The sequence below is a fragment of the Engraulis encrasicolus genome, chromosome 20, assembly GCF_034702125.1.
Source record: "Engraulis encrasicolus isolate BLACKSEA-1 chromosome 20, IST_EnEncr_1.0, whole genome shotgun sequence".
In the NCBI taxonomy this organism is placed as follows: Eukaryota; Metazoa; Chordata; class Actinopteri; order Clupeiformes; family Engraulidae; genus Engraulis; species Engraulis encrasicolus.
The window spans coordinates 29,561,748-29,586,922 of NC_085876.1; the positions used below are offsets into that span (position 1 = coordinate 29,561,748).

Sequence of the window (25,175 nt, forward strand, 5' to 3'; positions counted from 1 at the left end):
CCAACACGCTCTGCTGATGCGTTGGACAGTGTTGGCAATGTAAAATGTTGAACTATTGTTGAACTATTGGTTTTGGGGAAACTATCCTAGGCCTACCTGAACCAAATGCGTGTTTGCCTGTTGGAGATTAAATGGAAATGAAATGTACAGTATTGTTGATGGTGCCTCAATGCAAACCAATTTTATTCCCCTTCTCTCAGATCGGTGAGACCATGATGACGGAGGACTGCGATAAGCTGTACACGTGTCTGAAGACGGGGGTGGCGGTCAGCCAGGCTACTTCCTGTCACGCTAACGACTACTGTGGCGTCCAGCGTGGCATACGCAGCTGCTACCCCAAGCAGTGCACCATGGCGACCGACGGAGTCTTCACCACCTTCCTGGGAGACGTGTCCATTACCAACACCAGGCAGGTGGAGATGGTCTTTCTAGATCTAGATCTAGATGAAAGCCAATTGGAGCCAATTTTGGTCCCCTAGGGAAAGTCTTTCTCTGCACCCATTTGGACTAGTGAATCACATTGAAGTACACACACTAGTCCGTAGCAGTGGGCTGTCTGCTGAGTAGTGTGGGGGTTAGGTGCCTTGCTCAAGGGCACTTCAGCCGTGGTCCAGTCGGGCATTGAACCGGGAACCCTTGGGTTGCCAACCCAGTGCTCTAACCACTGAGCCACGACTGCCCCAGTTTTTTAGTCAGTATGGTGCCAAAACACATTCAGCCATTATGCTGCCAAAATACATTCAACCATTTTGATGCCTAAATGCATTGATTAAGCCGTCATGATTCCAACATGCATTTAGCCATTATGCTGCATGTAGCCATTGTCGTGCCATTGCAAAACCAGCATTCTTTTGAAATGAGAACTGCCCCAAGAGTGGCTTGAGTTAAAAAATGTCTTAATTTTCATCTGCCTTTGATTAACTTGTTGATACAAGCTATAATCTCATCTATTTACATTGTCTATAATATTGTAATTTCTGTCATCTTTCTCAAGCACATTGAAGTGCGACTGAGAATGATAATGTAGGCTACTATATAAGGTTACGTGGCGCTATTCCGACATGTCGCTATTCCGACGTTAATGTCTATTGTCGGAATACCAACACGTTTTCCACCGTCCGCCGCTATTCCTACATGCCGCTATTCCTACATGCCGCTATTCCGACATCCCTAACCTTAACCCTAACCCTAACCCTAACCCCTAAAAAGTGTCGGAATAGCAGCATGTCGGAATAGTGGCATGTCGGAATAGCGGCATGTCGGAATAGCGGCATGTCGGAATAGCGATTGCCCCCCACTATGGTTTAAATACTTAATTGAGTATAAGAATGTGCTATATACTAAATACATGACTAAGTGTAATAATGTGCTATATAAACTTTTTCATTGACTGAATTACAGTGGGCAGTACGACATGATCGAACTGTGCGATGCAAATTCCGAGAACTATTTCCATGTGCTGATGAACCTGGATGTGTGTGGGGAGAAGAGCCAGCTCATGCCGGTGTCCCTCTTGTTGTTCTTCGAGAATGTCAGCATCATCGTCAACAGCAAATTTGAGGTTACGGTGAGTGTAGCCCAGCATTCATATTGCCATCAACCGTCAATGGATCCCATTGACTTGCATTGACGGACACAAGATGCACTGGACTGTCAATTTCAGACTTTTCAACTTTGACGGTTGGAGTCTTATTAATAATTTGGAACAGAGCATTTTAAGTTTTTCATTAAAAAAAATAAAATACCGTTATCATTGGAAGGTTCATTCAAAAACAATTGAGCTGTACTCTAATGGCTGATGAATTGAAAATGATTATGACTGTCATTTATATTGATCATTTAGGGAAATCAGTGAAAAACGTCATTTGCATAATAATTTGGAATGCGGTGAATATTTGAAATTTAAACATTTAAAGCCAACTGATACTAAGACAAATGAGTTTTTTAAAATATATTTTGTAAAATGTAAATGTAATCATCACTCTTGACATGAACTGTTCTTCTTGCTTTCCAAGGTCAACGGGAGGACCATATCACTTCCTGCCCAGCTGGCCAATGACGTCACAGTTCAGATGTCAGGTGACCTGCTGGTCATCGAGAGGAAGTCCACCATTACGGTGTCGTACAGCAGCTCGTATGAGATCAGTGTGAGCGTGGATGAGAGCGTGGCAGGGGACGTGTGTGGTGCATGTGGGAAGCTGACAGCACAGCAGCGCACCTCTCTCTCACCTCTACTACTAGCCTTAGCGCCCCCCTCAGACAACCACCTGAACCAATACAAGTGTACCATGTTCAAACGCTGGTAAGTATCATGGATATTATTAGTGGTAACTGAAAGAAACGTCCGCGACACCAAGCTCCCATTGCTCTTATTTTAATACGTCACATTAAAATAAGAGCAACGGGAGGTTGGTGTTGCAGACTTTTCTTTCAGTTTTCATGGTATTTTTGCTTGTCCCAACCTTTTTGAGACGGATGTGCGTGTTTTTCTCTTTTTAACTATTATTAGTGGTAATATACTTGAATTCATTTAAAATTTCTTTCTTTAACTGTGTAACTTCCTTTATTTGTTATTTTTTTCAGTGATTCCTTTTTCTTTCTTTAATTAATTTCAACTTTCTTTAAACTGTTACTGTTGTAAATTATTATTTGTTATTTGTTGTTTGATTTATTTACTTTATTTTACTATTTGTACTGTATCTTTATTGCAATTGCTTTTCTAAAATACTGTTTTTGTTTGGTTGTTTTAAGAAACAACCCCTGGTAAATACTCAATTTCTATTGTCTTGTTTGTTTTATTTAGCTTCTGAGGAAAAGATTGCAGTCAACAGCTTCCATCTAAGAGGGGATGTCAAAGTCTTTGCACATTTCATTTGATTTATTTCATTGAACTAATGACCTAATCTGACCTGATATGTAATGTAATGTTCTGCTGCCCTAAATGTAGCCTATTCCTAACAGTGTCCTCATCAACACTCTTCTGTAGAGCAGCACAATAAATATACTGACATTTTAAATCAAGTATGGTGTCATATTAACTACATATATAGTGTATACAGTCAGTGGCGGAACAAATGTATTCAGGGCCCTGGGGCAAAACACCGATACGGCCCCCCATACAGCCTGCTAAGCTCACAATAGGGCCCCAACTATCAATACGCCAGGGCCCTGGGCCCAGGGGCAAGTGCCCTGCTCGCCCCCCCTATAGCTCCGCCCCTGTATACAGTATGACTTACTGAAATTATCATTTCAAAATGTACTTCATTTTGGTTGAGATTAAACTCTGAATCAACACTGAATCAACTACTGCACATGTATATGCATTCAAAATACAGCGCACAGAGTTTCATGTGCTCATATTTATTTTAAAGAAACAACAATATGTGTAATGTGTATATATGTATACAGACCCATCATGGATGTCAAAGGGACGTAAATCATGTGATTACCATAACAAACAGAGGTGTGTGTGTCCGATTCGCGAACTGTGAATGAAATGCCATTAAATTGCACCTGGACCAATGGCTGTGTTCAGTTCTTTCTGTATGTAAGTGTGCATAAAGGAGTCATCCGGTGTGAAATGGCTTACGTTGTGTTAAAATGTGATGATGTTTTTGCCACATACCTCGCCTCCATATGCATGAATGGCGTGACGTGTGCCATGTGCTTTACACCCTTTTTTGGGGGAAAACATTGGTGGTGTTACAATACATTCCGAAGTCCGAGCACTAGTCAGAATTCCCAGTGCTAGGTGAAATTTAGCTTCTGCTGTAATGGACCGGCACCTGTTTAGCCATCGTTATAAATCTCACTTTCCACGCATTTACGAGTGCACAGTTAGTTTACAAACAGGGCCGTTTGTAGAGGCTGTGTCACAGCGCGGCTACAGCCAGCACCACAGAAGGTCTACATTTACAAACACTTCACTCACTCGATCCATGCCTGCAGTTCACCCCTGAGGGCGCTGTCATGAGAGAGCAGTCAATTCATTCCGAATGGAGTCTGCACTCACCCGTTGGCGCCCCTAGAGTGCAGTACCACCTGGAAATGTGGTGAGTGAAGTGTCGCGGCGCAGCCTCTACAAACCAAGTATGTTCAACTGCAGTGTGCAGGGCGGGGGGCAGGTCTGGATCACATCTCCCTCCTCCCCCCTGAGCACATCTTCCTCCTCCCCCCTGAGCACATCGAGTGCCTCCCCCTTGTCATTCAGCGGCAGCGCTAAGCTTCTACATGGGAAGAAAAATAGCTCTGGAAGTCACTGCACCGACTTCACCGTGCAGAGCAGAGACACAGAGTTTTCACAAATAAAATCGTAGATCCACTCTCTCTACTCCACTAATGTAGGCCTATAATGGTTTGGTGGGTGTAGGAAACACGAGCGGGGAGCTTTGAGTGAACCGCACGATGAACAGCGACCCTGTTTAGTATAATTTATTAATTAATAATAAATAATTAATAATAATTAATTAATATAAGCTATTATTATTATTATTAGCTAATATAAGCTACATGTAGTATTTGTTAACGCATGGGTCTAATTTGAATTAATATTAAGTGTCTCTTCTTAGTATCTTAGTTTGAAGACCAGATATTTGGTGCCAGTTTCTAAAATTCGAAAGATGGGTAGGCTAGGCTACTACAAGAAAACTAAAGCAGTAAAACGCCTGTGCAGTGGCGAATTAGGCTACTCCATGTGTGATCCGCTCGAAATTAAACATAGGCCTACCCATCATTGAAAAGCATGAGCACATTCTTCAAAGTCCCAAAGCCTGGATGCTGTCGCCACAATCTCTTTAGGATTGGGGACTGGACTCTGAGCAGGCCATTGCAGTAGGTAGGCCTATCCTTCGTGCATCTGCCCCGCTTCCAAACTGACACCCTGACACATTTAGCATTAACCTTTTGTTTTTAACCGTCTAACAGCGCTTAACATTATCATTAAATCAATGGAACCTAAAGCAGTTGCAGAGACCGTTTCAATCTTCTCCTTTACTATGAAAGAGAAAGTAAGGTCAAGGACAAATTATTCTATGTAAATGGAAATAAACACTCATGCAATTGGAACGTGGAAAATGAAAATTAAATATATTTAGTAGGCTAAATATATTTAATTAGCACTCCAAACGACGAGACATGATACAAGCTGTGTGCATAGAATACAAACTATGCATTCATTATTATTGATGAATGATTCTATGCCCAGTGTTTCGTAGGCCTATTTACTTAACACTCCAAACGACGAGACACGATACAATCTCCCTAGAACACAGGGTAGTATTAACGCATTCGCTATTGATGGATGATTCTATGTCCAGTGTTTAGTTTAGTAGGTCTAAATAGGCTATATTAACACTTCAAACGACGAGACACGATAACAAGCTGTGTGCATAGAATAAGCCTACTGCATTCGCCAGATAATTTGGGTCCATTTCTCAAATATGGTGCGCTATTATGATTGACGAATGATTCTATGTCCAGTGTTTAGTAAATATATTTACTTAACCAACGACGAGACATAATACAAACCACTTCACACCGCAATTAGCCTACAGGCATTAGGCCTATTATTGTCCAAAGCAGCTATAAGAGTCATCAATGTATGCTGGTGTGCTACACTTGGGCCTACCGCCATCGAATATCCTATTATGATTGATGAATGATTCTATGTCCAGTGTTTAGTAAATACATTTATTTAGCACTCCAAACGACGAGACACGATACAAGCTGTGTGCATAGAATAGTGTAGGCCTAGACTATGCATTCGCCGGGGTGACGTCGGGATGGTGTGGGACTGTACAGACTACTATAATAGGAAAAATCGGAGGGGCGAGATCCAAAATGGGAGGGGCGGGATCTCAGAAATCCAGACCTGCCCACTTCTGCAAACTGCAGTTGGATGCTACTCCTACAAACGGCTCTGTTTCTAAACTAACTGCACTTGCACAGTTCTCTATGCCTCGTTTTACAAAAGTTAAGGCTCGACATCACGTTTAGACACAACGTAAGCCATTTCACACTGGATGACTCCTTTACAGGTCAACTGTGAAACCTTTTCATTGCTATCAAAATGTAGGCCAATGATTCCCAAACTTTTTCAGTGGTTAACTATAACTAAGAATATTTTCACAACCCCCCAACCCCTATCTGACTCTCGACTCTACTCTACTCTAATTATTAGTCAACTTTCTGTCCATTAATATTGCTAGATTTCCTATTAATACAGTTTGTAGGTTGTCCATTAATCTTGCTAAAAATGCACATATTCATACAAAATGCATACATAAATACACACAAGTGAATACTGTTACCAACCAAATTATGGAATTATGATACCTGTTAACCTGTGAAGTCCATTGTCTATATTACTATAACAGGGTCTCCGCGGATCCTTAAAAAGTCTTATAAAGTCTTACTTTTAATATTTGTTTTTAAGGTCTTATAAAGCATTATATTTCGCCAATTTTTGGAAGTGTGGTATTATATTTACGTGGGAGGTCTTATATTTCATCTGGGTAGCTTGAGTGTAAGAAAAAAGGTCTATTTTTTTGACGCTATAAACCTTATTTAACCGGCATACGTCCCTTATCAAGATGCGGAAAAGTAGAGGAAACAGATCTGTGTTAGTAACGCAGCGCAGCCCGCTGGCCACACAGCGGGGGGCAGCCGCAGACCTGTGGGCGCAGCGTCTAGCCTACTCGTATGTTCTAGTAGAAACAGTAGAAAAAGTGGTCGAAAAAATATGAACGTGAATCGAGATGGGTAGATAGATGCACGTTCAGTGTAACGTGGCTTGAGGACAAGAAATAAAACGGTTAGCTGCTATCCAAACAAAGCAACGTCGGAATATGAAGCTTGATGTTAACTGTGTCGGGAGGACGCATAGCCTAATCAGTCGTTGACTGTAAGTTTTAAATATTGTCTATCGTAAGCATGTTAGCCATGCCCTCGCGTTTGGGTAGAAGCGTTTGCTAAATGTAAAGGGTTCATTTCATAAAGTCCATTATGACCGTATTCGAAAATAATTGTTCCTTCATACAATAGCCTAGACTTTCAAAATCGCCTCTAGATACGTGACAGGCTATTTGATGCCTCTGTCAAATGCAAAATGATTTTAACATGATGGCAGCATGAGGAAGTGAGCGCGAGGCAATACGAAATCGGATGAGTAACAGAATATGTACGAAGCCAATGATCTGGCGAGGTGCGTAATGTCCAAATCGGTAACCAGATGGGCAACGGTAAACGCGCTAAATTCTTGTTATGGACATGCTGGAAATCGCTTCCAAGTTGTGCGCTGTTTCTTGCGCCCATCTAGAGAACAACAAACTGCAGACAGGCTAAGCTGAAAGTAGAACGCTTGCTTCTGCTACCCGTCTCTGATAAAGCGAGCTGGAGGAGGAGGAACGGCACTCAGAGTAGTCATACATTTAACCCTTTTGACACCAGGTGTCCTCTCTCCTAATAGCAAAGTGCATTCAACTATTTATCCATCAGAAATGATGAATTGTTGAGCCATTTTTAATGTGTACATTTAAAGGCATTTGATGAACATTCATCTGATTTTTCCATAGGCCGTCAAAACATGCGTGGGACCCTCAATTAAATGCCAGTTGTCAGTTAACTGACCATATGCATGCATCATCCCCCCGTCCCCCCGCTATCTGCGCCCATGCATGCATGGTGTCTGTAGGCCTACAGATCAGTTACACCTTGCTACTGCTTACACTGTGTTTACCCTAGGCTACACTATAAAAGCACAGTAGTCATATAAAATTGTTTATATATAATTATGTACTAGGCCTACATTTCATTATAGCAATGCAAACTAATAACATTAGCAATATTGCAATGCCTCACCCCGAGCGATGGTCTTATATTTTATCATCAGAGGTCTTATATATAGATACTGAACACTCAACCCACTCTCCCTTCACTGTCAGCCTCTAGCCAGCCAGGCCACTGACAACGCTCCCCCCCTCATCCCCACCACCATATCTGCGACTGAACATTCCACCTGCACTACTACATCTGTGACTGAACTTTCAACCTGCACTAACTCAAAACATGCACACACACACACACACACACACACACACACACACACACACACACACACACACACACACACACACACACACACACACACACACACACACACAAGCACACTGCACTTTCTGCACAAAACCCAAACATACACACACTGACACACAACTCATACTCACACACATACACACACACACATACACAGGTACACACACACAGACGCACACCGCACTTTCTACCTGCACTAAACACACACACACACACACACACACACACACACACACACACACACACACACACACACACACACACACACACACACGCACACACGCACACAAAACACATACAAACACACACACACACACACACACATACTGCTGCTGGTGTATTTAATAAAACCTTTTTTAATTATTTATTTTCTTCAAATGCTACTATTGCTATGTCAGAACGCTATAAAGGACTTTTAGAAAAAGCACAACAAAATACCTCCTCTTTATGTATGTCCTCTACAAGTCTTCTGTTGTCCAGTCTTGCACTTTACAGGTTTTGCCTACTGCTTGCACACAATTTGCAAAATTTGGCTCATAGAGTCAAAACTCTACACACAAGCCAAAAACTCTCAACACTTGGAGATAAACCCTGCACATATATGCCAACATGAAACTCTGCTATCAAAACCTTAACATTACCAGAAAAATTCAACAATCTTTTGTCAAAACCTCACTTTCATGTCAAAAGACACACATTAGCACCAAATGAGAAAAAAAATTAGATCAACGTGAAAACAGTTGTCTACTTTATACAAAACACAGCAGTCTTTCTTTTTGTACCAGTCTATTCAGACTCACCGAATGTACATCTTCACAAGACCCCAAAATTCAATACTGTACATTACACAACTGCACCTTACAGTACAGGACATTAAACTGAAGCAAAATATCTTAAACAGTACATCACTCTCAACACAACAGTGTGTATGTGAGCTTACAGGTACTGTATGAACATTTTTTGTGTAGCCTCTTACGTATATTCACACATTTTCAAACATCTTAATATGATATAAATGTGTGGTTGACGTCAACATGCTGTAATGAAAAACATAGTCTATATACTTTTGTTGTTTGGGTATGAGGTATGAGGTTTGCTTACAGTAAAGTAACGAAGTACAATACATTTCCAGACACAATATGCAACTGACATCTACTATTATGTGTATTTCTACAAACTATCATGTTCATACCTAACATGTGATGATGAAGATAAAAGGCTACTCCTGCCATCAGGGTAGGTTTTACAGAACGTGAGTCAGTCAATGTCACTCCATATTCTACTCTTTAGTACTGTTGTGCTATTTGTTGTTTTGTTTGAGTGTAGGAAGGTGTGAATTTAGCAAAGTAGCCATCAAAGTAAAACAAATAAATGCAAAATAAAATAAGTGCAATGTAATATAAGGAATGCAACTTTGTAACTGGCAGAATAGTGGTTAATTTTGAAAGCATGTGTTTTGTTGTCGGTGCCTAAATCTTGTCATACATCCAGTGTGTTTTGTTTTTCTAGCGGATGTGTTTTCCCAATGATATGATGAGTGTTCATTTTTTAATGGAGTGTCTTGTGAAGGAAAAAGTGTGCAGTGACCATGAGCAAGTGTGTAGCATAAAGCAAAATGTGTGTTGCTGAATTGCTGCAACAGTGTTAAGCAGAACTTTTGTTTAAAGTACGGCACACTGTGTTTAAGTTATGTTACCAACAACTTAACAATATGCTATTTTTGTCTAAGCATCAGCCTATAGTGTTCAAGCAGTAGGCAAATACTGTAAATGTCTGTATGAGCAATGTCTACGTCCATACTGTCTATGTCCATGTATGAGTACTGTCTATGTCTATACTGTCTATGTCCTTACCTAGATTAGTCTATGTCTGCATGGGAGAGCAAGAAACGCAATTTCAAATTCTTTGTATGACCAGTGCATGTAAAGAAATTGACAATAAACTTGACTTGACTTGACTTGACTTGACTTGACTTATATTTGTCTTAAAAAGTCTTATATTTGGTGATCCAAAATGTGCAGAAACCCTGTATAAAGATGGATTAATGGGAAGCCCCATCTAAATGGTAGGCAACTCAACAGCAACAAACCAATAGTATTGGCCCCTGAGGACTGTAGGCCCACTGGGAAATGTCCTTTATGCCAGATTACCAGTCCAGTCGTGACTTGTTCACTTGAAGGGAGTTCAGCCTTAATGCTCATCATGTGCCATCTTGAAATAGTTTGCAGCACCAGACACATACAGCTGTAAAGAAAAGTATGAAAAGCCTTTGAATTCTGAATAAAATTGGGAAAATGTGTTTCATCTTCATCTTCATCCAATTCATAATCACTGCACAAAATAACATTTTCATTTTTAACATAATTTTAACTCTGACATAAAAGTATGTGCACCTTGATTTAATAACTGGTTGACCCTCCTGGTTAACTCCTGTTGTTGCTGCCAAGAGTATTAGTTCACTCTCTGAAATTTGGATTAAGCATGTATATAATTTGGATTAAGCATGTATATATCTTCGTTCTCACTGGAGAACAGACTTCTCATGATCGTGCCGCTCTCGCAGGAGAGTGGCTGTCCACACAGTGCATTGAAGTGCTTTACAGGGTTTGCAGGGACCTGCACTCAAGAATCTGAGATAGATTAGGTGGCGTATTGGGCAAGGTCGCTGGTCGTGTTGCTGAACAGTAATGCACTCAAAATCAGTAATGCATTACTGATTACATGTTACTGTCTTTTCAAAGTAATCCCTTACACTACAAGATTACTATATTTAAAAGCATTACACTACTTTAGCATTACTCTAGTTACTCTCGCCAAAATATCTTAATATATCATGCAATTTACAGTGCAAATCAAGCTCATGAGTCATGGCTATTTCAACTCCCATCCAGGAGGTGTTTCGACAGCATTCAGACTAAAAAGTAGCAGGTTCAGAAATAGGTTCTTTCTGACCCACCACACTGAAAACCATTAAAATCCAAGTTACAGTAATACAAATTCTAACTTAAATTAGGCTACTTGCATTTGTAACTAGTATATATTACAGCTTTCCCCCCTGTAATGCCATACATTACTTAGTAGCATCAAAAAGTAATGGATTAGAGTCATTAATAACTTTTGTAACTAGTTACTCCCTACACTGGTGCTGAAGTACTGCCACGGGCGAGAAATTTCTATGCAGCAAACGAGCTCAGGAGTATGGGGGGCCACTGAGAGCTTGGGCAGTATCTGCATCCACAGATTTGTGCGAACTCTGAGCTGACACCCCTTGGCAGATGATGGTTGGAGAGCAATGGAGCGAGGTGAACTGGAAGGAAGCTAGGGCAAGACACCTGACGAATCGATCGGAAAGCAGCGGCAGGGAGGCGAAAGGGGAGGTGTTGGGTGCGAGCACGAAAGTAAATTTCTGATTGGAGACAGGTGAGCGGAGAATAAATGCTATATAGTTAATTAAAGGGCGTTCCAAATTCCGGTGCAAAATTCCACCAAATGACGGCAGAGCGGAGAATGAGATGCAGCTGGTTAAATAGGCGTGCCTATCTTTTTGTGCTGAATTCATTACGCTTCTCTCGAACTTTCGTTTTTAACAAAACGTGCATTTATTCTAAATGTCATGTTGAAAGCAGCAATCAGCCTCCACCAGTAACTCCACCCTAAATGCAAATGCTGTTTCCACATAGTTTAGGAGGAGCCCAGAGAGTGATAGTCCAACTTCTCAGAGATGTAACGCTTCCTATCAACTGACCTGTCTTACGTGAAGACTCTCAAATTGTCCCTCACACAGTGTCATCCTCTACCCTGAACTCCTCCATTTCACCAGTGGACCCACTCTACCATCACTCTACCCACACATGTGAGTGCAAGAGGACCTCATCCCGCATGGTCTTCAGTTTAAGGATCCCAGGAGGGATGCCAGCTACCATATACAAAACATGGTATAACTGCAGACTAGTGGGTTTCAACCTTTTTTGAACAAATCCCCCCAGTGTTGCCCAAAAAAATCACATGAAGTCGCTATTGGCTCTCTGAAAAGTCGCTAGATGACGTCACAGCGTCACGCACGACACGCTGATCTCTAGAAAACTTGCCTGTACGACTACTGTATCTTAATCATTCAAAAGGGCAGTGCTTGTTACTTTTTAGAGATCAGAGCTAATCTACAACCCTGCTTGACTATGGGAATCGCTTCTGACTGCGGCACAGAATTACAATTATGTAGGAAAACAATATTTTTTTAAAGCCGCTAGATTCACCAAAAAGTCACTAATGTCGCCAGATGAGGTTTATTTTCCCCAGAGACGGCCAAAAGTCACTAAATCTAGCAACAAAGTTGCTAAATTGGCAACACCAAGCTCCCTTGGCCTCATCATAAGCCTCCCAAGGCATATGCAAGGCTCCTGATTGGTCCAGAGAATTTTTAAGGAAGAGGAGAACAGTCAGTCTTGTAAACGTCCATAGAAATAACGGTGAAGATTCGTAACGCAAATATGGCATCTACTCGCACATTTCCCGCCTTTCTGGTCACAAGAGCCAACTGCCTGCTGAGCTGCGTTACCATTAAGTGCATTCGAGTAGTCGTCAACGCATGCATGCACATTTAGACAGCAATACACTCTGGATGAAAATGCTGCATGACGGTTAGACTTCCTGTCAAACTTCAAAATATCGGTTATATTGCGTTGACGAGGTGACATGTCACATGGTGTCAAACTATTGCGGGATGAATGTGACTGCAGTCAGATCTTGCACCCTCTGCAGTTGCTTATCCCCTTCAACGCTCGTCTGCAGACCTCCTCCGAGGCCATGCGCCCATGAACTGGTTGGTCAACAACTCATTCACGTGTGTATATGGGCCTTGTCTCACACCTCTACACAAGTTTGCGCAGGTCCCCACTTCAGCTCCTCCTCACTGCCTGTCCCCCCACTCCTCACACGTGGTGTGTTAGTAGAGCAAACTGGTGCGAGCTCATCGTCTCGTTCATATTTGTGGCCGACTTTAAATGCGCTGTATTTAAGAACACCCACATCGTGACAACAAGTTCTTAATCACGTGCTTCGTCATTGTTGGTCGACAGGAACAAAGTCATATGGGGCTGATACAATCATTTGGCTGCATCGGCGCACGCAAAATGTTGCGCATGCTCAGTTGTGAAAAGCCGTTGCTCTCGTGCCGTTATGGAACTACTGCGCCTGCGCTCTGTCCCGTCCTGTACTCAGTTTCCCCATTCATTTTTCCCATTGACTCTCAGATCTGGTCTCACTAATCGCAAAATAGCACGCCGAAGGCGTCAACAAGATGGCGGCAGAGTGACGTAACTTATACAGGAAGAACTTTGATTGGTCCCCATTGCGACATCTGCGTCCTTTAATTCTCGTCTTGAAAAAATGGCACGGCCTCTATTGCCATTGCAGTGAACTGCGTTTGCTGCATTCAACGCAGCTTCAGCCACACTATGAACACCCTCCTTCCCTGGTAGAGCTGTTGTGGTTGTGTCAATTGCAGGACGCGGAGTACTATACCCCAGAGTTTATTCATTCAGTTCAGTGCATCAGACAACCTACTAGAAATGTTTAGGTGCCCCCTGGTGGTCACTACACTATATAACGACCTGTTGCCTTTTCCAGCAGACAGTTGCATGTGTAACTAATGGGTAACTTGTAGGCTGCCAGAGAAATTTACAGTAGAAGTAGAAGTACTGCTATGAATGTAATTACAACAATAACAATTTTATATTACATATTCGCAAATAATAATACACTATTAGTGTTGTACTTACATCGACAACTGTGGGCTTCTGTCTTGACTCTTGAGCACTTCTACTTTATACATCTGTGTTGGCTACAGAGGGTAGTAAGACTTAGAGACAGCAGCAAGAGACTGCCACTATTCAAGGAATAACAAGTAGTGCTGCCTGTGGTGTACCTAGAGCAGCAGGGATGTCAAACTCAGGCCCAGGGGCCAAATTTGGCCCGCAAACGAGGGTCATTTTACTTGGCCTGTGAGATCATTACCTTCGCCAGAAGGTTATGTTTTGACCGCTGTGTATTTATTTATTTATTTGTGAATATGTTTGTTTGTTTGTTTGTTTGTACTTCGTATAACTCGGTCTGAACTGAGCCGATTTTTATGAAATTTGGTGGGATGATTGGTCATGACCCAAGGAACAATCGATTAGTTTTTGGGAGTGATTGGGTCAAAGGTCAAAGGTCAAGGTCAAAATGTTTGTTTGTACTTCGTATAACTCAGACAGAACTGAGCCGATTTTTATGAAATTTAGTGGGATGATTGGTCATGACCTAAGGAACAGTCGATTAGTTTTTGGGAGTGATTGGGTCAAAGGTCAAGGTCACGAAAAGGTCAAAAATGTAAATTGAGCCGATTTTTATGAAATTTAGTGGGATGATTGGTCATGACCCAAGGAACAATCGATTTCTTTTTGGGAGTGATTGGGTCAAAGGTCAAGGTCAAGGTCACGAAAAGGTCAAAAGCGTAAATTGAGCCGATCTTTATGCAATTTACTGGGATGATTGGTCATGACCCAAGGAACAAACGATTACATTTTGGGAGTGATTGGGTCAAAGTCAAGGTCAAGGTCACTAAAAGGTCAAAAACGTTTTTCTTTGCTAAGCACTATATGCTAGAACAACGTGTGCATGCGGAATTGAATAAGAGGTCAAGACTGTGCCAAAAATGTAATATTGCGATATTCCGGTCCGATTTCACTGAAACTAACACCAAAATTTGGAGAATGTTACGCCCCACACTCTGAAGATGGCCAGAAAAAAATAAGTGGCGTAGGCGAAGGTTTGCGCTCTACCGAGTGCCCATTCTAGCTCTAAATGTGTATTAGAGTTGGCCCACATTCACCATAATACAAGTGAGCCCAAACCAGTAACATCTTAAACTCATATACTGCAGTATATAACAGAATGTGTGCAGGCGCATTTAATGTACCATATGTACCAATGTACGATAGGAATGAATGTTTATGAAGTATTACATGCATGCATTCACAATTTTATTTAAAAAAAATATTGAGTTCGGCCTACGACTTTGTCCCAGATTTTGATTTTTGACCCACTGCGAATTTGAGTTTGATACCTCTGACCTCTGACTTACTAGAGGTTGAAAGCAGAACTGTCTCTAAATGAGAACTGCACAAAGAGAAATGGAAGTAGCACTGTGCACCAAAGTAGGTAGGCCAACACACAGCACATGCTGGGGATACACACAATTACTTTGCTGGAAGACTTGTGTTGACCTACGTTCCTTGTTTTTTTAACAAGCATGTTTGTCTGCTGGATTTTTTTTGCAATGCAAAGGTCCTTCAATGCAAAGGCCCTTCTGACAGAAGTAAAATCATGATGTGTCCTGACGAGGACAAAAATTGAGACACACCATCATCACCTAGCTAGCCCATACTTAATTCCTTCTTTATCCTTCACATTCACATCATGCCTTGAGTTTTTGATGGGCAATTTATTTCACTATTTCCTGATGCAGTGAAGCTATTCCTCCTCCTGTCTTTGTCTTTCAGTCATCATGAGTGTTTATGTCTTCAATCAGAAAGTAGTTTATTGCAGTGACCTTTATTTGATACTGGTATTGACAGCTCTTCACCTCATCACACACGGGCTTTCTCATTTATCCTGACCAGTACGGACAAGAGGAAATTCAATTGGAATCCATCATAAAAGGCATGGAAATTCTGTCCACCATCTCTATAGTTTAGTGATAAATGTGCTTTTAGGTTTCCTGGAAGAATATAGTTCATTGCCTCACATTCATTTCAGTATCATAAATAGGAATCCAGACTACATGGAATGATTTCCACAGTTCTTATGGATAAAATGCAGTAGATGGATAAGAAAAATTCTTATCCATCCAAATTTTAATCGTAAGTCTGCACAGTCTTGAAACTATTCTCAGATGCAAACGAACATAATTGCTCCCACTGTATGCCAGGTATCAAATGACTTGATTCCAGTATGTGGCTCTGTCAATTGCCAGGTATGTCAAATGACTTAATTCCAGTATAACACTATAAACAAAGGCTTCTTCCTCTACACAAAGATTATTTTCAAGAAATAGCGAACAGTAACAAGTGTGGTGTGATTTCTAATTACTCACGTATTCACTCACTTCTGATCAACATGAAGTAAAATTACCTTATCAATGTCAATATTCAGTCAAAGTTGTACACATGTACATTCAAACATTTCCATTTAACATAAGCAAATGAAATCCATGACATGTTTTTCATGTGACTTTCAAAAAAGCTTTGATGATCATTATTTGTCCTGGCCACCTTATGAGTCAAAAGCATTCAGTTGTGTACACTGTTTTCACATATTTAGAGAACTTCCACGTATTACACATGAATTTGAACATCAGTTTCTTCTCAATGTGTCTCGGTACTTAGATTTACATTATTAGCATTGTTTAGCACAACAACTGGAAGTAAATGGTGCCATTAACACCACATGTGATCACTGGACGGAATTAAGTTTTGTATTTGGTACCATACAGTTCTTCCATTGCTATATTAAATATGGCTATCCTGTCAAACTAAGCATTGCAAACACATAGAAAATTTGATGTATTATCATATTTTACCTGGGCATAATAAGCAATTTCCCTGAAATAGGATGAACTGTTCCTTTAAAGGTGCACTGTAATATTTTAGTGGTTTATTTCCTAAATTCATGCTGCACATTCCCAAATGTTACCTATTGTTACCTGTTAATGTTATAAATGTTTACCATCCCTACATTTGCCACAATAAATTGACAAATTCTAGTATTCGTACATGAAAAGGGGGATCTTCTTCAGTCTGTCATTTTGAGTGAGCGGTTAGGGCGTCAGACTTGCATCCCAGAGGTTGCCGGTTCGACTCCCGACCCGCCAGGTTGGTGGGGGGAGTAATCAACCAGTGCTCTCCCCCATCCTCCTCCATGACTGAGCATGGTACCGTCCCACCGCACTGCTCCCCATGGGGCGCCACTGAGGGCTGCCCCCCTGCACGGGTAAGGCATAAATGTAATTTCGTTGTGTGCAGTGTGCAGTGTTCACTTGTGTGCTTCTGAGTGCTGTGTCACAATGACAATGGGAGTTGGAGTTTCCCAATGGGCTTTCACTTTATTTTCCAGAAATAGACATTTTTAGCTGCAAAACTTACTGTACTTTGGTCATACTAATAAATATTTGGCAGTAGACAGCACAGTTTCAATGAGCTTACATTTTAAATTTGAATTTAAACAGTTGAAATTTGCCACACTAAATTCACAAATTCTAGTATTCGTACATGAAAAGGGGGATCTTCTTAGTCTGTCATTTTGAATTTCCAGAAATAGATATTTTTAGCTGCAAAACTTATTGTACTTTGGTCATACTAATACATATTTGGCAGTAGACAGCAGTTTCAATGAGCAGCTAGTTGCAATAGCCTACCTACTCTGGCCACCATCCTACACAGTGCACCTTAAAAAAGAGACCCACTGGGAAATTCCCATTGTCACTGTGACACATCACACCACACCACCGAACACATGTGAAATTGCATTTATGCCTCATCCTTTCAAGGGCTCAGCCCATCTAGCCCCAAGGGAGCAGTGTGGTGGAATGCCCTCGGTATACCTCAGTCATGGAGGAGGACGAGCAAGAGCGGCAGTGTCAGGAACCGAACCGGCAACCCTGCAGCTACAGTACAAGTGTGACGGAGGTCATCTCTGTGCTAGTTAACCTCCGTTACACTCTCCCCCTTAAACCTCACTCCCATCCCGGGTCAGCTGCACCACTGTGACGGAGGTCATCTTACACCTGTTCACCCCCCTCGGGATCGAACGTCCGACCTCGTCAACTACAACGGTCCGGCAATGGGAGACACAGTACGATACCGCTGGGCCAAGAGACTAGTCTCTCGGCCCAACGGCACGAGACTGTTTGAGGCTATCGGAGGGAGGTTTACCAACGTTCCACGCCAACTCTGTGCTAGTTAGCCTCCGTTACAAAAGTCTGGTTGATGCCTTTGTCTGCTCGCCCATGATTGTGCTTTTCCATAGTTTGGTAAATCTGGGTGCGTCCTGGAGAAGGCGGATGTTTGATAAGAGACTCCACCAAGTCTGCCAGCTGTAATCAGAGTTGTTTAATCAAGTGAAGGGTTACGAGGTCAGAGAGCAAATTTACTTTGTGCACAAAATGTGAACAAGGGGCATATTTCCAATTCAGTTCAACCGCCTTTGTGCAGAGTCTCTGTTATAACCTTACTGCCCCCAAAATTGTAATGACCTGACCAATTCTCAACCTGTGTAATGTCATAGCAATATTGTTGTGATATAGTTATATAGTCTTTTTAGCAATGCTGGTGGGTCCATCTGCACAGAGGCTATACATACAGAGATTTACATACTGTCAACATACTGTTCATCAGTGGTCTCCAAATGGTGGCCCCGGCTTGGCAAACATTTGGCCTGCCATGAGGTTGGAACGGGGTCAGCTCTATGTTCCCACAGCCCATTGGTCCCACGGCCCATTGGTCCCACAGCCCAAATGGTCCCAGCTTATTCCTGCTGCTCCATGTTCCCAGTTTTAAGAAATTATTCAAATATAGGCCCTATGCTCTACAACTCCATGTTCACACATTTCCGAATAAACTAAGAGAACCAATAGGCTTAAAAAATAATGTTAAAAATCTTAGTGATGTGGGACCAATGGGCTGTGGGACCAATGGGCTGTGGGAACATAGACACGCTCCCGTTGGAACAAATGAAAACATGTATGTGTGCTATCTGTGGGCATATGGGTGGAGGATTTGTTTCGCCCTCTGCCTCAATTTGGTGCTTGGGGGAAAATGATTGGAGACCACTGCTGTACATCATTAATGTAATTTACATCAATCATTTATACATTCATTCTCTGATAGCCTAAACAGGTCATTGCCTACATGTATTGTAGCAAAATTCTCAATATACAATTGTTTAAAGGGGCTCTATGTAGGATTAAAAGTTGAATTAATCACTGTCCTGAGTCAGACGATGCTAGTTTGAGTCAATAGTAAGTGAATGATGACTCTGTGGACCACTTTCAGGGTCCGCTGTCAGAGAACCCCACATGTAACTTTTGACAGAGGAACCCGCTACGAGTGAACACTTCTTGACCCATTGTGTCCTGGAGCGACATATACGCTGCATTCAGGTTCTTGAGATTTGAGCCGTTTCATTAAAAATGTGGGTAAGTAAGAGCTGAATGAAGACAGTCTAGTGCAAAATGAAGGACCTAGCTTTTAAATGCAACTTTTTAAATGTTTTTATGTGCTTCGGAGGCTGAGATATTTGTGTTTTAATAGTACCTTTTCCCAAAAAGGGCTTAGGCTAAAATGGGTTAGACGAAAAATCGCTTTACATACCTTATTCAGATTTGTACCAACTGGCATTCTGTGATGAAAAACATTTTCTGAGCGAGCTTATTTAAACAGCATTTTTTTCATGACGATGTAGATTTTGAGACAGGCATGCCACGGGCACCGTGAAAACTACGTCATCCTACATTAATTGTGCCCCTTAGCATGAAGAAGTAATGGTCCCTGCAATAAATTTGCTGTTACCAAAATGACAATGACCAAGTTGCAACATATAAAGACTCGGTGTAGTGTCATGCCAGCATAAATAATTCAAGAGGGCCCCATGTCTGTATTTCGCCAAGGGCCCCCATAGAACCGCCATTGCAGAAAGGTGTACCTGAATAACTTCCTGAAGTCCATTTGTAAAACTGTAAAAAAAAAAAAAAAAAAAAAAACAATTTTTTTTTTTTAATCATAAACATAACACAGACTGCAACACCACTAGTACACCACACACACACACACACACACACACACACACACACACACACACACACACACACACACACACACACACACACACACACACACACACACACACACACACACACACACACACACCTATAAAACACTAACTTTTGGTCTCTCTGTGTCTGTCAGTTCAAACCTAAGAATTTAAGAATTTCATTTCAGGATTAATCCCAAATTAATTAGCTATTTTACCTCCTGGTCAGGATAAATGAGAAAGCCAGTGTGTGATGTGAAGAGCTGTCGATGAGTCTCAAATAAAGATCACTGCAATAAAGTACTTTTTGACACCAAACAATCATCTGCTCAACCAAACATGTCATTTCCAGATGGAGGACTTCTGTTTCTGTACACATATCTGCCTTTTTCTCCAATCTGTCCCTGTGGATGAAGGAACACCATCTGAACCTGCAGCTGAACCTAAAACTGAGCTCTTAGTGATCCACCTGCAACCTGAGCTTGTGTTACAGTAACTCTTCCTCTGCGGAGTCCTGGCCAAGGTATGGCAAAACGGCAAAAAAAAAGTTGACGACAAAAGACGACAAAGTCATCTGAAAGGGCCCCCATCCATTGCATACAAAATTTTGGGCCTCTCTCTTCCTGAGATAATAAACAAAAAAAATAAGTAATAATAGGTAGATATTTAGATTATTTAACTTCTATTCATTTAGATTCATTAACTTCAATAGTGTCTGGGTCTAGTTTTTCTTTTAAGGCTGAGATGGTTTTCTTTGAGCCAGGATACACCTTACACCTCCTCAGTATAGATCTCTGCTGCAGTGCTTGGTGTTCTGGCTGATGCATAATTTAGTGTATCATCAGCATACACTAGACAGTTAGCTGACTGGCAGATTGGTAAATCATTTATAGTGTAAAACTGCAGCAGCGGCCCCAACATGGAGCCCTGTGGGATGCCCATTGTTGATTCTGGAGGCGGTAGAAGTTTAGTGTCTATTGTTATCCGTTGCCCTCTGTGCTCCAGGTATGATACAATGCAGTCAACATGTTTAGAAAGGTTTAAGGTGGCAAGTTTGTTCACAAGTTTGTCGAAAACATTTTAGGCCTATGTTTAAAATCAAGCTTTTTAAACAGCGGACAATTTTATGTTATGTAATCTGATCACATGGTAACACCACACAAAGCATGCCACAACACCAAATTGGGGGGCAAATTACAGCAGAATCATCTTGTTATATCACTTAGCAGATAGCACAATAATAGTAATAATAGGCTAATAATAATAATAATAATAATAATAATAATAATAATAATAATAATAATAATACACAACCACATTATTATATAACTCATCATAACATTATGTAACCCAGCATATCTTAGCACAACATTGGGCCCAGTTTCACTATGGCCTGCGGCAAATGTGTCATACACCCTCCTGAAACATATCTCTTTAAAGTGACAATTGTTTCAATTAACTTATACACAATCCATCAGGGACCTGGAATAAATTCCCTCTGGCGGGTGATAATGTGTCAATATGCGATTCAATTCTCACTGACCGCTAATGCTGTGTCAACATATTACTTAATTTCCCACTGACCAGTGGTAGTGTGTCAACATGTTCCTGGCATCATGGCAACTCCTGAACTTCCTTTGTGCCCTGTGTGTGTGTGGGTGTGATGGCACTCAAACTCAGAGGGGCAAACAAACCCGCCTGACAGCAGAAATACCCGCTTCTGATTAATGGTTCTGCCACCACCTCTCTTCGGCCACCTGACTCCGGCCACTGCCCACAGCCATTCTCTCTTTCCTGAGAGCTAATGATTTGTCATGGTGTCAGGGGCGGATCTAGTCATTTTGGGGCCCTAGGCGAAATATAAACATGGGGCCCTCAAAAGTCATTCAGTAACCACGTCACCAATTGGCATGGAAGGAGAGAGGGTACTATTTTAGTGTTTTGTCTCGTATATATCTTCGATAACTTTACATAAGTGACAAATTAAGGTCAGACCTACATTTTGTGTGGTTGTTTGACTGGTGTGACAGTTGGGTCCCTACTGAGGGCAGATTTGGTCGGGGCCCCTGGCATTTGCCTAGGTTTGCCTAATGGTAAGTCCGCCTCTGCATGGTGTAGTAGTAGGGCATGCAAGACAGGTGCCAACTACCTTACGTGACCTCCACTTGTTTGATGAAGTTTTTACTGTGCTTCTGGTTGGCCGAGCGGACTGTGGCAGGTGGTACTTAAGGCCGCCTCACCTGTGTGGTCCTCGCACCTATTGCCAGGTAAGAAGCTCTGTCATACCTGTAGGCTACCCAAGGACTAGCACTGTTGTAGGCTATCTGAGTCCTATCGCTATGGTGTATGACTTCACAATGTTTTCACGATACAGCATTGCTTGATAAAAAAAAAAAATGATGTAGAGAGCAAAATGTTTTGATGACATCCAATAGCTTGCTGTGTTATTGTGTATTACTAACTACAGTTTTGTAAATTATGTAATGTAATGTTAATTATTTTTTTAAAAAGTCTATGATCATGGCTTTTTTCTTGTTTGTCTCTTAGACACCAAAGAAGAAACACACCCATCTTCCGTCGTCATGGAGATGAGAGGGATACTGTGTTGCTTAGCTACTCTGCTTCTTGCAGGTACAGTATGTCTTACCTGTATGTTTCTCTTGACTGCTTTGGCGTAGCACTCACTTAAACTATTGTAATTGGGCAGTCATGGGCAAGCAGTTAGGGCGTCAGACTTGTAGCCCAAAGGTTACACCTGTGTGAAGTTGTCACCCCGTATGTTGAAAATATGATTAAAAGCATGTTGATTTGTTTATGCATCGTCTGTGCACGATTGTGCAGACGAAATGAGCGATTGTGCACAAACCATCTTTGTGACCTTAATTGACCTTAGGTTACTCCCACCCCATTAACATCCAAATGACTCAGAAAATGGTTGGAATTGTTTGTCCTTCATTTGTGCACGATTGTGCAGGCAATATGAATGTTTCTGCAAAAAAGTTTTTATATAATTTAACTTTCATTTTTTTTTTAAAGTAGCCTCGGTGACGCAGCAGCCCGTCAACTTCCAAATGTCTCAAAAATGCTTGGAATTATTTGTGCTTCGTTTGTGCATGGGTAAATTAATGTTTGTACACAAACCGTTTGTATGTTATTTTGCTTGCTTTTGTTATTTTATTTATATCATTTAAGTCTTAAAAGTTGAATATTTTAAAGACGGTTCGTGCACAATTGTGCACATTTTGCCTGCAGCACAATCGTGCACAAATGATGCACAAACAAATCAAAAGACTTTTATTCATATTTGCAACATGGGGTGCCAACTTCACACAGGTAAAGGTTGTTGGTTCGACACGGGAGTAATTAACCAGTGCTCTCCCACCCATCCTCTGAGCATGGTACCGTATCTTTCGGGCACCATTGGGGGCCTCCCCCTTGCACGGTTGAGGCATAAATGCTATTTCGTTGTGTGCAGTTTTCATTTGTGTGTTGTTCAGTGCTGTGTCGCAATGACAATGGGAGTTGGAGTTTCCCAGTTGGGCTTTCGGCTTTCCTTCATTGAAAATGTTGAATTTGTAACTATAATTTGTAATTTTGTGCTGCCTTTTAACCAGGACTCCCTTGAACAATAGATTAATATTGATGGGTTCATCACACATCTTGTGTGTTCCTGTAATTATGTGATAGCAATACTGTTCATTTGTTAATAAGAAATTATAACTTTATTGGTGTAGTATATTTGAAAACTGCAGTGATGCAGGATTACGTCATGAGGATTTTTAGGACACATTTGCCACTCAAAACGGTAACGATAAAATGATTTGATACATTAATGATTTGACACTTTTTATGCAGTTCCAAGTAAGATTTCTTGAAACATCAAAGCACTGTCAAAGAAAGCCCTCTTTAGCATTGCATTTGTTTAGGCTACTTTTTTTCATTTGCATACTTTCTTGGCTAAATATAGAATACAAAAAATATAAGTTGACAACCCAAAAAGAAAGCATATTCTGATAGGAAAAGAAGACCAGAGAGGTCTAACTACTAAAGTAAAATAGTGTACAATTTGTTTGAATGCAACCGGTCTAGTAAGACCTAAGGTATGATGTTTTGCCCTACTACTGTAAAAAAGTAATTGCATTGTACACTGTGCCGATACTAAAACTTGAATAAGATTCACATCTGAACTAATGACCTGAAAGCTTGGCACAGGTGAAGTCATGACTCACACAGGTGGCTACCTGTATCTGTGTTTGCATTGCTGGCCTGGTTGATTCAATTGTTACATTAACTTCGGGGGAAATGAAAGAGTAGATAAGAAGACAACGCAATCAAGGCAAGGCCATTTTATTTGTATAGCACATTTCGCACACAGATGCGGTTCAATGTTGGGTACTTCACAAAAATAAAAGTATAAAACACAGCAAGTTAAAAAAAAGGGGGAAAGGATCAAAGCAGGAATAAAGAAAACATTAAATAAAAAAGAAAATCAAACGTTAATAAAAATAAATACAATTATGAACAGTGGGGGCATTTTTATCAGTGGTGGTAGTACTGGATTCCAAGCAGCCCTACCTGCAGTTGGCCTACCTCCCTAAATTACAGAAAGAATAGATCAGGAGATAACACTACCGAGGCCTGACCGGATGGGCACGCAGACCTATTCAGGAGAAAAAAACAACTCCTTCGATGCCCACTTGTAGTGGGTGCAGTAATCTCCGCCTACACTATAGTACTGGGTGTAGTGTATAGGTCTTATCTAGCCTACATCTACAGGAAAACATACACATAGCAGATAAGCTCACCATATGACACAATAGGCTACCCATATGAGAAACCAATGACTAACGACCAACAGGACAGCCGCTATCAGCAGGAAAAGTACCTTGAATATGCTCCCATTAAGTGCGGGCCTCAGCTTATAAGCTTGTATTTAGCTTGCTATGGGGACCCTTTCTCTACACACTAATAAACCTTTTTCATGACATGTAACTGAAAGTCTAAATGTTGGTGTGAAGAGAAATAAATAATTCATCATTCAAAGGTGACAGCCAACCTCATCGTGTTCATGGTAAAATAGGCATCACATCGACGTAGGGATGGTAGCTTGCCTGGTAGGCCTACACACTAGAGTCTAGGGGTGGGGAACCTCTGTCTCCAGGGCCGTTAGCGGCCCTTGAGGTCGTTTTATCCGGCTCCCCGATATGATTTTAATGTTATGCAGCTTCACATGAAACATG

General features: G+C 41.3%; 1 protein-coding gene across 1 annotated transcript in view; it reads left to right on the top strand.

The window, feature by feature from the left end:
- LOC134435996 (IgGFc-binding protein-like) overlaps positions 1-25,175 on the top strand; it is a 51,831-nt gene that overhangs the window by 14,090 nt on the left and 12,566 nt on the right. Inside the window, exons 16-20 of the mRNA XM_063185025.1 lie at positions 201-409; positions 1,402-1,567; positions 2,016-2,302; positions 22,114-22,202; positions 22,483-22,566. Of these exons, the coding sequence (XP_063041095.1) occupies positions 201-409; positions 1,402-1,567; positions 2,016-2,302; positions 22,114-22,202; positions 22,483-22,566 (835 nt within the window). The remainder of the gene's footprint in view (positions 1-200; positions 410-1,401; positions 1,568-2,015; positions 2,303-22,113; positions 22,203-22,482; positions 22,567-25,175) is intronic.